The 14,755-nt window shown below is 41.9% G+C and overlaps 1 protein-coding gene across 7 annotated transcripts in view; it reads left to right on the forward strand.

Moving 5' to 3' along the window:
* Window positions 1-14,755, forward strand: part of PABIR2 (PABIR family member 2) — a 205,437-nt gene that overhangs the window by 12,352 nt on the left and 178,330 nt on the right. For 3 of the 7 annotated variants that reach the window (XM_040468147.1, XM_040468144.1, XM_040468150.1), the window contains exon 9: window positions 241-337. In XM_040468147.1, the coding sequence (XP_040324081.1) occupies window positions 241-337 (97 nt within the window). Of the gene's footprint in view, window positions 1-240; window positions 338-8,097; window positions 10,840-14,755 lie in introns of those variants that run through there. The other 4 variants (XM_040468145.1, XM_040468143.1, XM_040468149.1 and 1 more) reach the window with 2 other exon arrangements.

Here is a 14,755-nt window from a genome sequence, read left to right on the forward strand (position 1 = left end):
TTTTTTTTTTTTTTTTTTTTTTTTTTTTTTTTTTTTTTTTTTTTTTTAGGGCTGCTTACTTTTTGGTTGAGGTTCTATGGAAGCATGTTTCTTCCACCTTAAAGCGCATGGAAAAATAGCTTTGAAGGAATGGCTTGAAGAAGTATTCTGAGCTTTGGTTAAACAAAGATCATCCCATTTTAGCACCACGCCCGTATCTGTAAAATTGTTTTACAGTAGCATCATCTCTTTCTGTTTTAGGTGAAATGGAAACAGAAAGCCAGCCCAAGAGGCTCTTCCAAGGCACTACCAATATGCTGTCTCCGGAGGCTGCACAACTGTCTGATCTCAGTTCATGGTAAAAAATGAAATAAAATCAAAAAGATGTTAGGGTATGATCTATTTAAAAAGAGCCACATTAAAAGTACATTGGGATCATTTATAATAATATTCAACTTTTGATTCATGCTCTGTAGAAGGGAAATCTCCATGGAGGTACAGATACCGTGGAAAACCAGATCATTTGAAAGTCATTGAGTACTTTTTTGGGAATGTGTGTTTCTTCTCGGCACCTTCATTCCCAGCTCCTGTCAGGTCAGCCTCTCTCAGTGGGTGCTAATGGTGCGGGGGAGGGGCAGCAGCTGGCAGGCGGGAGACAGTGTTCCTGGGTCGCTGTGGACAGTGTGCATTGATCGTGACTGTTTTGCCACGTTTTGTAGTATATTCTTTTAACTGAGCAGAGAATACCGGCATCCTCTTAAGCATGGTGTTTTCTAAATAGCATTTCCTGTTGTTATAAAAATCTTTTGGAAATTTTGGAGGTATTCTGTCATAATCCTAACTGAGGTTTTGTTGTATACCAATACTTCCTGACTCCTGTGGTCTGTTCACATAATTTCTTTTAGTCTTACTCATCCAAGTTTGGGTGTCTAACTTAAGACCCTTCAGTGTTTTTGTGCAACAGTCAACTTCTCTTCATCTACCTGAAGTTGAGTACTTGGATGCTGATGTACATATTGGAAGGAAGGGGAAGGGATAGTGGCAGTGGCCAGGTAATATGTTGAAATCTTTTAGCATGTATTTCTAATCAACTCACTGAGCACCTGTGTTCTAGACACAGTTGTGTCTAGACTTTTTTGTTTGGCACCTTTCGTCAGGATTCTGAGTTTATAGCTGAGGGTCTTTTTTTTTTAAGAGCCCAACAGTACATTCACTTCAAAAAAAAAAAAAAAGGATGGAAATACTTATTTAAAAAGGGGGGGATTGGACGCATGGGTGGCTCAGTCAGTTAAGCGTCTGACTCTTGATTTTGGCTCAGGTCATGATTTCACAGTTTGTGAGTTGAAGCCCCGCATTAGGCTTTGTGCTGACAGCAGGGAGCCTCCTTGGGACTTTCTTTTTCTGCCCCTCACACACTTGCGTGTGCATATTCTCTCTCTCTCTCTCTCTCTCTTTCTCTCAAATAAAATAAATAAACACTTATACAAAAATAGAAGGACGGTGCCCTCTAAATGGAAGAATTGTGTAATCTACTTATAAGGTATAAGGATTAGCGATTCTTTCTTTCCAAATCAGATACTTGTTTTATGTAAGAGAACCTGTACTTCTAGTTGACCAAGAAGTCACAGATTATTCTAGTTTATTAGACTCGTCGATCAGTGCCGTTCTAATGTTGGAACAGATGTCTTTTAGATTGTTCTAGCTATTTTCAGCCCCACAGTCTCTCTTCTCTCTCATATGTGTCTGTCCTTGATGGCTCAGTGTGCTAATTTCGGTATAGAGTGCTTTTCCAGGTATGTAGATGATTGCAAAGAGAAAACTTCTAAAGCTTGTCAACAGGACTAGTGGATGAAACTCTATACTTAGTGGAAACTGCCTATCACTTTTATGGTAAAGTGTGTTTTAATATAGGCACATGACATTATAAATAGCTTTGCTTACCCAGTTACTAACCAAGCAACCAAGTTAGGGAAAAGATACGAAAGCATTTTGCCGAGCTGAAAACATACAGGGTGCGGTGGAGTTTTTAAATATTGTCATGGACTCTACAGGATGCCATAAAACAGGTTCACACAAATAAAAAGGGGAAGAGAGGGTATTTGCCAAGGGTCCCTACCTCTCCTTCAGGCGTTTATTCCTCTGAGCAGCAAAATGTACGTTGTCGACCATGGTGGCTGCGGTGAGGGTCCTATTTCTGTCCTATTTCTGTTGCCACTACGCTCATTCTCCTCCGACCTGTGACTAGCTATGAGAGCCCTGGGGACACTGACATTGGCGATCAAGGGCACTTTGATCCCTAAAGGCAAAAAGTGTTGCTTCACCCTGGAAAGATTTGTTTTATTCACATGAGACCAGTCATCGAGCAGTAACAAGCCAACATGTGGCTCAAGTAATATGTTAAAAAGAAATTTATTGCTCAAAACTCACACAACTAAGTGTGAAAGGTATGTAAGTAATTAAGCTTTAAAAGATGTTTTTAGTAAGTTCATGGCATCTGGACTTCTGAGAATATTAAAACTTAAAATTGCACTGACTTTTGGGACCCCTTGTACACTAGTGTTGCTGACATGTAGGCCTGCAATGAAGAGATTTTAAACATGAGTTATTCATGATATGTAAAAATCAGATCCTGCCTTTGCAGAAAGTGTTTTTCCTGTCTCTCTAATGCAGTTTCATTGATCAGACATCCGTATTCTTAGAAACGGGGACAGAGACGGAGACTGTGTTCTGGTTTCTGTTGCCAAGGGTAACAGTATACTTGATCGCTGAGGAAACCATATTTATATATTTTAGGGAGCAGAAAAGGTACCACCAGATCATAAGTAGATGTTATCTCATCATTTAAGTTATTGTAATTTGTTCTCTGCCCCACCCCATAAAGAAGAGATGGGTTTTAAAACTAAGTTAAACTTTATTTTTTTTAAAATATAATTTATTGTCAAATTGGCTGACATACAGTGTGTACATGTGCTCTTGGTTTTGGGGGTAGATTCCCGTGATTCATCGCTTGCATACAACACCCAGTGCTCATCCCAACAAGTGTCCTCCTCAATGTAAATTAAGCTTTATATGTCAGATAATAGTCTTTAAAATCTGATGTCTGAAGTGTAAATTAAGTGTGAAGTTTGAGTATGGACCCATTTGGGGTTTGTGTCCGGTGTGTTAACTGCCATGCAAAGGAATAGTAGGCCTGCTCTTCGTATCATATTTTTTACTAGATGAAAATTCTGAAATCTTTGCCAACCAAATCTGGGGAGCATTGTTAACCACAAGGCAGGAATTCTGTCATTCTGGATTTAGTCCTTCTGAACATCAAGAATTTTTTTTAACATTTTTATTTATTTTTGAGAGGCAGAGACAGAGCACAAGCCAGGGAGGGACAGAGAGAGAGAGGGAGACACAGAATCCGAAGCAGGCTGCAGCCTCTTGAGCTGTCAGCACAGAGCCCGTCGCAGGGCTCAAACCCACCAACCGTGAGATCATGACCTGAGCTGAAGTCGGACGCTCAACCGACTGAGCCACCCCGGCGCCCCTGAACATCAAGAATTTGACGATAGCTTGGAAGTTCACCTTTCCATGGTGCTTTGATTCTTTTTGTGTCTTGAGAACTCTTGTTCTGCTCCTTGTCCTTTTGGGGACAAGATTATCTGTGGCACGTTACATACAGGAATTTTGAGGGCCACCAGTCATATAGTGAAGATTAAGTGGTAGTCTGTTTCTCGCACAGAAAAGGACAAGTTCTCCCATGAAAATTTTCCCCGCTGCATCAGTGTTATTGTGACTGCTAATTTAGCCTTTATAGTTTTATTTTAACATTTTTCATTAGATTTCACTTAGTGACTTTAACATTATTTTTAATGGTATATGTGTCATGGCAAGAAAATTTAATCATGAATATGTGATATGTGCAAAGAATAAGACTTAATCATGATTTATTTTATAACAGAACTGTATTCGTATACCTCGAACATGGTTATGTGAGCAGCTTAGACATCTGTGCTGATACTTTAAAGTTCCTATCCCCAAGGTGACTGGGGAAATGATAATATTTAAATGTGTGATCTTAAAAACTTAGAAGTTATGCAGAAAGATAATGCTGGGTCTTCTTCAGGTGAGATGGTAGAGACCAGAGAATGTACCCTGGGGACCAGTTTAACCCACACCAAGGGGTAGGGGATGCCTTGTAAGTCTTAGCTTATACCAGGATCTGTGCTGGGGTTGGTAGAGCTGTGGCTTATTTCTAGTGCATTTACCTGCCTGCCAAATCTAACCTGATAGAATCCAGTTTATTGACCGCACAAGGCACCAAGTGGCTGACCCAGATGGATAATAGTGTGAGACACGCTGGACATCCTGATTTTGTTGTTACCTTATTATTTGAATGTTTTAATGATTCTCTTATGCTTTCACCCTTATTTTTTTTAGGCAGAGGGCACTACCGTAATAATTATAAGCATTTTTGTGTGATTTAGATATTGCGTCAATATGTACACACCATGGCTAGAATGAATTAGAATTCGTTCACTGTTATTAATGTTTATTTTTGAGAGAGAGCACGAGCAGGGGAGGGGCAGAGAGAGAGAGGAAGACACAGAATCCGCAGCAGGCTCCAGGCTCTGAGCTGTCTGCACAGAGCCCGACAGGGGGCTCAAACCCACAAACCGTGAGATCGTGACCTGAGCCGAAGTCAGACGCTCGGCCGACTGAGCCACGCAGGCACCCCATCGTTCACTTTTGATTTGTTACCCCTATGTCCAGTTCGAACTGTCTAGGTCCTCTGCTTTCCTTGCATTGTCTGGCTTTCAGCCATTAGTCTGAGGCTCATTAACACCTCCATCAGAGCTTAAGCTAGGAGGGGAAAAAGATAAACTCAAATTGGACCATATGTTGTTGCTTTTAGAAGGCCTGGTAGAAGGTTTAATAGTGAACACTATGAAAGTCACTTTTGTTCAGTGATCTATGAATAAAAAAATCACGTAAGTCTTGCTTTACATGGATATACTGTGGGTAGTTTGTGACTGTTGGATAGAACGGGTTTTAGTTTTGTGAAAATATCTGGAGTAAATTCTACTGGAGGCTAGATGGAGGTATGCTATTGTACTATAAAGGAACAAAGTTTTACGCATGTTCGTATTTAAGAATAGAGAAGAAATTCCTGAAAAGGAATAAACGAAACGAAAAATTCAGATTTGTATTCTTTTTCTCTTGGTAACTTCTTGGTAACTTCCCTGTTAGCTTATTTCTCTTAAGGTAATCAGTGGTGTTAGGTGAGAGCTCTCTCTGCATGAGTCATGTTCTGTGTTTTTGAATGAATGCAGGATTCACCTAAGCAAGCAGGTCTTATTACGAATGGAATCTTTTAACCCAGGGCTCACCATAAGTCTGGTGGCTGGAATAAGAAAGTCTTTATTTATATTCAGATTATCTGCTTGGTGGCCAAATTTTAATCTAAGTCTGTTTTTTCCTGCCAAGTAGCACAGAGCGTGTCCTTCGGCTGCCCAGCCAATATGTGCTTTAGGAAAGTAAATTCATTTTAATATTAGTCTAGGCAAAATGCTGCAGGAGGAAAAATCACATATGTTCCAAAGGCAAATATAAAGGCCTTTTGATTTTCCAATGTCTTAGATTATCTGTGTAACTTTCTTTCAGTACTTTGAATAATTCATATTTTAGACCTATTTTCCCATTGGGTTGAAAAAATATCAGAGCCAGCTAAATTTTCCGAACTTCTTACTTAAAAGTGGTATTATTAATGATGCATTTCACAGCAGTGAGCATAGACTGGGAGTACTGTGGACTATACTGTTTCCATTTTTATTTTTGCTTTTCCGAAGCTTATTTGTATTCTGTCTCCGCCTAAAAACAATCCACAGGCAATAGAAATGACATTTTGAAGAAAAATAGCAGAGAAGTGTGTGGAGGGGAATGTTACATGTTGTTGAGGTGGGGGAGGTATAGGGCCCAGAAACTTCCAAATGTACCATGGGTTAACACTGGAACTACATTAACTTGGAAATTCATAAAAATGATGTTAAATGCTTTTTTTTTAAAAAAAATTTTTTTAGTGTTTATTTTTGAGAGAGAGAGAAAAATAGCGAGCGAGCGAGGGGCAGAGAGAGAGGGGACAGAATCCGAAGCAGGCTCCAGGCTCTGAGCTGTCAGCACAGAGCCCGACGTGGGGCTTAAATTTGCAAATCGTGAGATCATGACCTGAGCCGAAGTCGGACACTTACCGACTGAGCCACCCAGGCGCCCCGATATTAAGTACTCTTAATATTGAGCCTCAGAGCACTTTAGACCAGTGTGGGCTTTTGTAGAAGAGCTAGTAACCAGACTTCATTTAGAATCCATATTTCCTGATCATTAATCCTTCTCCAATTCTATGCTTGCTTCCCTTTCCAAAATTAAAAAGTGTGTGTGTGTAAATCCTAAAACTGCCTGACTGCCTCTCCAGCTTTGTCTCTCATTGTGTTCTTACCCTTTGTACTTAACAGCCACACTAGCCTGCTTTTGGCTCCTAAAACTACCCTTGCTTCCTCCCAGACCACACCTGGTTAATGCCTACTCAGAGTATCTTCCAAGTGACAACTCACGTATCACTTTTGGGGAACGTGTTCCTCCCTGTTCCTCCAAATTAGATCAGGTTACCCATGTTGTGTACTCGCAGAGCCCTTTGTATCTTGCTTTTATTGCTTTGATCACAAATTATATATGTATTAGCAGAGTTATTTAAATGTCTGTCTCCTGTACTGTACTGTAAGTTCGATGAGGGCAGGGACCATGTCTGTCTTAGACACCACTGTATTTCTAATGTCTAGCCTACTTCCTGCACTTGGTAGGTACTCAACAAATACTAGAATAAATGAATGTGAATGAATTCAGGCCAGATCTAGAGCATAGAACTTCACTGTTGGATCAGTGGGAATCTGAACCAGAAAGGCAGCCTGGTGCGCAACTGTGAAGGCTCTTAATTGTGAATACTGAAGTATGAAGCCAGGTTTGTGAAGCAGACCAGATGGGTGATTGGCAGCCATGAGAGCCTGGGCTGGATGGATAAGGAAGGCATCCCTGGGCTGAACTATAGAGGCCCTGATGCCCACATCAGGTGTTTTGGCGGAAGGATAGGCGCAGAAGCTAGTTGTCAGAATCAGAGAGGCAAGTGGAGGGTGGTGAGGGTATTGGGTCTGTGGCTAGAGAGCATTCCTTTAAAATTTTTTTTTCAACGTTTTTATTTATTTTTGGGACAGAGAGAGACAGAGCATGAACGGGGGAGGGGCAGAGAGAGAGGGAGACACAGAATCGGAAGCAGGCTCCAGGCTCCGAGCCATCAGCCCAGAGCCCGACGCGGGGCTCGAACTCACAGACCGCGAGATCGTGACCTGGCTGAAGTCGGACGCTTAACCGGCTGCGCCACCCAGGCGCCCCGAGAGCATTCCTTTTAGCAGCCTAACTGGACAGTAACTGAAGGCAGCTTGTAGAGATAGCAGGGACACCTTTGGGTTTTGAAAGCAAGAGAAAAGGAAAGGGTATAAGAAATTCACAAAATGAGAAGAATAGAAAAGACCAAAAATGGAGGGGGAAATCAGGAAACAAATGTGTTTGAATTGACGGCACCTTGGGAATGGGAAAGCGGTCAAATCTAGAGTAGCCGAACACCTGTTGTTCTGGAGTAGAGGAACCACGAAGCAGTGTACTTAATAGAGTACTTCAGACGGTCCAGGGTACCTCAACCAGGAACCATCGCTCTTACTCTAAGGCTGATGGGAAGGGAAGAAGGGAAATCTAAGGGTAGCAATCTCTTGAGCTAAAGGTAAGGGAGCTAACTCCCTCACAAAAATCGTGACCTGTCAAGGGGGACGCTGACATTCTGGTGCCTCCACGAGAGCACCAAAATGCTACAGAACCTTGAACGTCTTACTTTGGATTTCTGTGACTTTGTTTTTGCAGGTATCTGAATATAGTCCATTATGTAGTTCATTGCTGTTGCTTTTATGCTTTTTATTATTTTACAAATGCTCTTACCGATTCGTGAGTTCTTGAAACTATGTCGTTGCATGTTATGTTTACCTTTACCCTGATAGATGCATCTGCTTATAATTCTTTTTGCTTTGTCCTCAGTTCAGATATTTTGGATGGCAGTAGTAGCAGCAGTGGCTTATCCTCAGACTCACTGGCTAAAGGCAGCACAACCGCAGAGTCTCCAGTAGCATGCACCAATTCATGCTCTTCGTTCATCTTGATGGATGATCTCTCACCCAAGTGACTTACCCATTTCTGATTCAGTGTTTTAACTGCTGTTTCCTACACAAAACATTTCAGTGAGGAACGCAGAGAGCTTTGATCCATAATGAGGATTAAAGTGTGACAGACTTCAACCATTTCGATGCCGTTCTTTTTTGGCATCTCTCTCCTCTAAAGTTCAATTTTACGAGTGTAGTGACCTGACTCATGTCTCTTCTTGCTGATTTCGTTTTGGATCTAGTGACTAAATCTCAAATAACTCATTTTGATTGCTTAGAGTATATATTTTTTCCCTCCGTGCCTCAGAGAGCACCTATTTTAGAGTCTATGCGTTTAATAAAGGAAAGCACTGATGTGTATTTTCAACAGTGGTTCTTTTTCCCAGCAGTGACATGACAGCTAAAGTTGATCAGAAATTCTCTTGCTTGAGAGATTGTTTTTGTTGTCTGTTGACTACATAGTTTCAAATCTCTTTATTCCACGATAATAGATGGATTGCTTTCGATTATATTAAATTTTTATTTTTCCGCATCAGCTTAAAGTACATTATTTTGTTTCCCTTTCCTGTTTGAGCTGCTTACTTGCCATTTCTCACCGAGGGGAGGGAACACGTAGTTGCTTTCATTACTATCCATGTCGCTTTGCTGGTGGAGTGTATGACGTGAGGATTGATTTTAGTGCTGAGAATGTAAATGGACTGACGGGATGCCTGGATTAGTCACCGGAGGTTCTTATGCCTTAGCTTCCGCGGTTGATGTTTTTCTCCCCAAACCTGTTGCCCGAAGGAATATATAAAATATTGTTAATGTTTCTAGGTGGTGTTATCAAGGAGAAGAAATCCCTGCCTTGACCAGATGTGTGGAGCATCTACAAATGAATGAATAATGTTATTTACACACAAAGCACTGTGTAGAAAAGCGTACGCGGAGCTTGACAGCTTGTTTCGGGTGGTATTACGAGGCCCGAGGTGCCTTGGGGTGCAGTGTTGTGCTGTAAAGGTGTATGTCATAAGGTAGGCTAGAAAAGGGGGCTTTATGTGTCTTACTGCCACATGCTGTTTTGATTGCTGCTTTTTGCTGATTCCTTTCTCGTCCTTGGATTTGTTTGTTTTGTCGTGTGGTGAGTGCTGCTGCCCACTGTGTTTTGGTTATTGTGTTTTTGCCGCTAGAGTCAGAATCCAGTTCTTGTTGATGCTGCCTTCTAGCAAGGGCAGCTTCGTATCTCCGAGGAAGCTCTCAGGAGCCGCAAAAGTCCATGTTACTGTGCATTCTGCTTTTAAGAAGCTGTTGAGCTGTGAACAGTGGACATGATAGTAAGTCTGAGGTACCGTAAGTTATTTAATTTCTAAAAGAGGAAAATCCTGACAGAGCTATTTAAAAAAGCTGAGTGTAATCTATCGTTGTGTTATTTATTATTTAAAACTGTGTTAAAATGTTGTGATAGATTTCTTTTAATGTTGAGGCATCGTGGTTGGGTTGTCTGTGTTTAATATGCCAATTTTCCCGCTAGGATCATAATATTCCACGTCTTGAATGAATGTAAGAAATGGAAACTACTGCCTTTGTGTCCTTTGAAGGCAAAGATTCTTGAATTCTGAAGGAAGATGATGTGCTTTGAGGGTACTCACAGAGTAGTAACACTGTATGACTTGAAGGGAAATCTATCCTCTTTGAATTCTGAGAGAGCGTCGCTTAGCTTGCAGTAAGTTGTTCTGTTACAGCATCACACGTGGTGTTGATTTTAAACTGTAATAACCACCACGATGGCCACGAATGGCCTTGTTTCTCACATGGTTTTCCCCTGTGCAGAGTCCATAATCTTTCAATCCTAACATAAATGTATATATTATGAAGGTCGTTCCCTAGTGTGCCATTTTAAAGAGAAGTTACTTCGAGGGTATTCAGTGTGTTTATTCCGCTTGTGAAAGAACCACGTGAAGATGTTTCTGCCTATATAATACCGAGAAATGGTTTTCTCTTACAGGATACTTACCCACCTTCGCTCTACTGTCTTCTTTGCCTTAAAGGGATACTTTTGGCCATGAATTTTGGGCTCTAATTTAGGACTCTTGAGAAACAACCTTTGGAATGTGTTGATATTGAAATTTCTTCTTGAAATTCAGTGGTGGGTTAGAATTGGGACAGGAAAATGAAGTTGTTCCAATAGTAGGAGAACTAGGAGACCAGATGATTCACTTTATCGTTTAAACCGAGGTTCGTTTTTGTTGCTTAAATTGACTAGAAAGTTAAGTTTATGCAGGGATTGTTTTGGAATAAATAAAAAGAGATGCTAACCTTCAAATGAGCTCTGGTGACAGTACCCCTTTATTTTTATATAAAGTCTAATATTTGAAAAGTGGTCATTGTTATAAAATAAAATTCTCTCTTCCTATTCTAATATATCCTGTTTCAGGCTTCTATTTGAAAACAAGTACAAGAGATGATACGATAAGAAAATCCTATAGACGCTCTTTTTGCTTGACTAACTTATATAATCACTGTGTTTCATGATAACCGCTTTTGGAATAAATTCTAGAAAATTTTGTGAAATGCTGACCTTGTGTATATCTTAGAATGCAAATTTAATAAAGTGTGTACACATGCATAAAATTCTGTAAAAGTTGTTAAAGGCTCTTTTATTCTTCTGAATAATTCATTTTCTGCCTCCATATCCCCGTATTGCATTCTGTGTGTCTCATCGCAGTCAAGTTCGGGATGAAATGATACCAGGACCACAGAAGAATTAGCTGCATTGAAGTTGGGGCTGTTTCCCAAAACGGAAAGGAAACCGCTCCACACGGTCTGTCAGACTTTTCACGAGCATTCTGTAGAACGGGACGATTGAGACCGTTTTTGCCAAGACCACACAGACTTCTTACTTTATTTTTCATTTTTCTCTTGCTGTTTGTTTTTGACCTATTCATAAGACCTATTCATTTTGTTCCTATTCATAAATTGTTTTGGAACAACATGGGTGGGTAGACAGGTAAAAAATAAAAGCCTTGTGTGCGTGACTCAGGTCATAAACACTCCATTTTCTTTTCAGTATCTTAAAAACATGAACTGTTCTATTTCACACTTACGGAAAAGTGGCGACAGTAGCACGAAGAATTCCCGTACATCCTTCACCCAGGTTCCCTAGTTAACATTTTACCACGTTTGCTTTAGCATTCTCCCTCTGTTTCCCCCTCTCTTCTGTATGTGCGAATACTTCATACTTAAGAATTCACGTATTTTTTTCTAAACCATCTGAGGAGTTACAGAAATGACACCCCATTACCTTTACATGCTTCAGTGTACTTTTCCCAAAGACTGGGACGGTCTATGTAATAAAACTATCGAAATCAGGAAATTACCTTTGATAGAAAACTACCATCCAATCTGTAGACTCTATTCAAAGGTTTCCCGTGGTCCCAATAATGTTCTTTTAGCAAAAAGGAAAAAAAAAAAATCTTTTCTTCTGACCCAGGATTCAATCCAAGATTATGTGTTACACTTTGTTATGTGCCTTTGATCTCCCCCAATCTGAAGTCCCCAGTCTCTCCTTTTGCGATTTTCATACTTTTGAAAAGTACTGGCCAATTTTGAAAACTGTGCCTCAATTTAGGTTTCACTGCCGTTTCCTAGTTATTAAATTCAGGTCATGCATTTTGGGCAGAAATACCACAGAAGTGACACTGCATTGGCAGTGTGTTCTTGCAGGATACACATGATATCACCGTCCTTTTGCTGGTGATGGGAACCTTGGTCCTTTGGTTCAGGTGGTACCTGCCAGGTTTCTTTTGTACAGTTAATGGTTTCCCTTTGAAATTAAGAAAATGCTTTGTGTGGAGATCCTTTGAGGGTATATAAATATCCTGTTTCCTCAAACTTCCCCTCACTAGTTTTAGTATCCATAGATCATTCATGCCTGGTGGCATTATGATGGCCAACTGATGGTGACTCTCATTCTATCATTCTTTCTACATTTATTGGTTGGCGTAATACCGTAAACAAAAATTCCCTTCACCATTTATTTGCATCAGTGTGGGACTCATGGAGTCCTGTTTTATTTAGTCCGTGGGTTTTAAGTCATTTTTGTTATTTTGATATTCACATCGCAGATTTGGACACTGGAGAGAGCCCCTCCAAGCTGGCTCCTGTGTCCTTTTGACCAATCTCTGTTTTGTTTTGTTTTTTTTTAATTTTTTTTTTCAACGTTTATTTATTTTTGGGACAGAGAGAGACAGAGCATGAACGGGGGAGGGGCAGAGAGAGAGGGAGACACAGAATCGGAAACAGGCTCCAGGCTCTGAGCCATCAGCCCAGAGCCGGACGCGGGGCTGGAACTCACGGACCGCGAGATCGTGACCTGGCTGAAGTCGGACGCTTAACCGACTGCGCCACCCAGGCGCCCCCAATCTCTGGTTTTTTTGATCAGTGTTTCACTTATGTGGCTCAATATGCCCCAGAATCATACATTCCCTGCCCCAGCCTTGGGATCAGACATTTCTCTAAGGAGCCTTGATTCCTTTAATCTTTCAAAGCCAAAGTGTAGGCACTAGGTATCATCATCACTATCTGGATATCCTGGTCTAAAGGCCTTAGCATAGAGAAAATATATGTAAATGTGTGTGTGTGTGCATGCACACATATGTATCTGTCTTAAAAATCATGAGTTCAAACTGGTACCTTCGATTCCAGTTAAACACCACAGGGTTCATTCCAGGGTCCACCCTATCCATATTTGTAACTCCGATCTCTGACAGTGAGGACCCCGGTTCCCGTTATCCTCAATACGGTTGTTCATTTCCCCTGTATGTAACCGGTTTCTGACCCTGCCTGCCTCCTCAGTTCCAGCCATCTTCCTGCTCTGACCCTGATGGTCCCTCCAGTCCCACCAGCCCTGGCTGCCTCTGCAGAAGGGAAAGGGAAAACGGGCTTAAATACTCAGGTCTTAAATCTCCCTGGCTCACACCCATCCCAGCCACCATCCCTAAGCTCCTCTTCTGCGTTGAATTGCTCACAGCTCAGGGATTTCTTATGTTCATCAGTTTGACAAATTGATGACAAATTGAAGTCAATTTGACAAATTGACTTACTGAGCCCCGTGCTGGGAACTAAGTGCAGATTAAGTTCGTGCCTTCAAGTAGACCAGCCTGGTGGCATAAGCGGAAGTAATCTGGAAGCCCTGGTGTCGTGTGGTGAAGCACCGAGTGTGGTGGGGAACACCAAGGGAGAGTCCCTCACAACCTGGGCTGTGCTTCTGGAATGCCTCCCGGAAGAGGTAACACTGAAGCTGAATCTTGAAGAACAAACTTGGGGTGGAGGTGGGAGTCAGGTAGAGGGAAATAGGATACAGGTGCTACCACAGAGACAGGTAACTTGCTAAGAGAAGAAACGAGGCTGGAGAGAGAAACATCTGGTATTTCAGGACTTGAGAGTCAGGTTATGGGGGTGGAGGTTATGCGCATAGATGGAAGCAGTGGGATCAGCGGAGAACAGGGTGAAGGACCAAGTCCTGACCAGCACCAACACCGAAGAGACAGGTTGAAGGAGAGATGGGGCGGCGAGAGAGGTAGGAGAAAAACCTGGAGACAGGAGCTAACACCATCAGCGAAGCTAAGGAAGGCGTTGTCTCCACGGTCACTCAAGATGAGGACTGAAACTCTTCCCACTGGATCCGGTAATTCCGGTCCCCCGGAGACTTTCATTAGTGCGCTGTTGGGGAGGTGGGCGGGGCAAAAGCCAGACTGTCGTGGCTTGAATAAAGCGGGGAGTTTAGGAAATGGAGACAGACAGCACAGGCGGTGCCGGAATCTTCTAACTCCCTCCTTCCCTTCTCTCCCAGCCCTTGCTCAGTTACAACCCCCACTCGTTCCCCATTTTCTCCTCCGTATCCCCAGCAGCTAGCACTGTATCCAAAACATAACAGTCACTCAATAAAATTTTGTTGAGTAACTCCACCCTCTAACCAATAGGGGGAGATAGAGGAAAGTCACTCTAGCCTGTAGAGGGAGCTGAAAGGAAGTCAGGGGGAGTGTTCCCCTACAGAAGGAGCTGGAAGAAAACCCCCAGGGAAGTGTTAACCACACGCTCTGACCTCTAGGAGGAGCACCAAGCTTCTGGTCTTGCAGACATTCCTGAGGAAAACTTGCTTGAGGAGTCTGCGTCAGGGAGTCCAACGTTTAGGTAATACTTATTAATATATACCTAGCAAGTTCTGTTCGTTGCATGTGGTGCTGATATTCCATTTATGATAGTGATGTGAAGTTTTCTGTTAGAGTTAGCACATGATATTTTAAAACGTCTATTTAAAAAATGAATATAGGGGCGCCTGGGTGGCGCAGTCGGTTAAGCGTCCGACTTCAGCTCAGGTCACGATCTCGCGGTCCGTGAGTTTGAGCCCCGTGTCGGGCTCTGGGCTGATGGCTCAGAGCCTGGAGCCCGCTTCCGGTTCTGTGTCTCCCTCTCTCTCTGCCCCTCCCCCGTTCATGCTCTGTCTCTCTCTGTCTCAAAAATAACTAAACGTTTAAAAAAAAATTAAAAAAAAAATG

This window comes from Herpailurus yagouaroundi, unplaced genomic scaffold, assembly GCF_014898765.1.
Source record: "Herpailurus yagouaroundi ecotype Mexico unplaced genomic scaffold, PumYag 67681, whole genome shotgun sequence".
In the NCBI taxonomy this organism is placed as follows: Eukaryota; Metazoa; Chordata; class Mammalia; order Carnivora; family Felidae; genus Herpailurus; species Herpailurus yagouaroundi.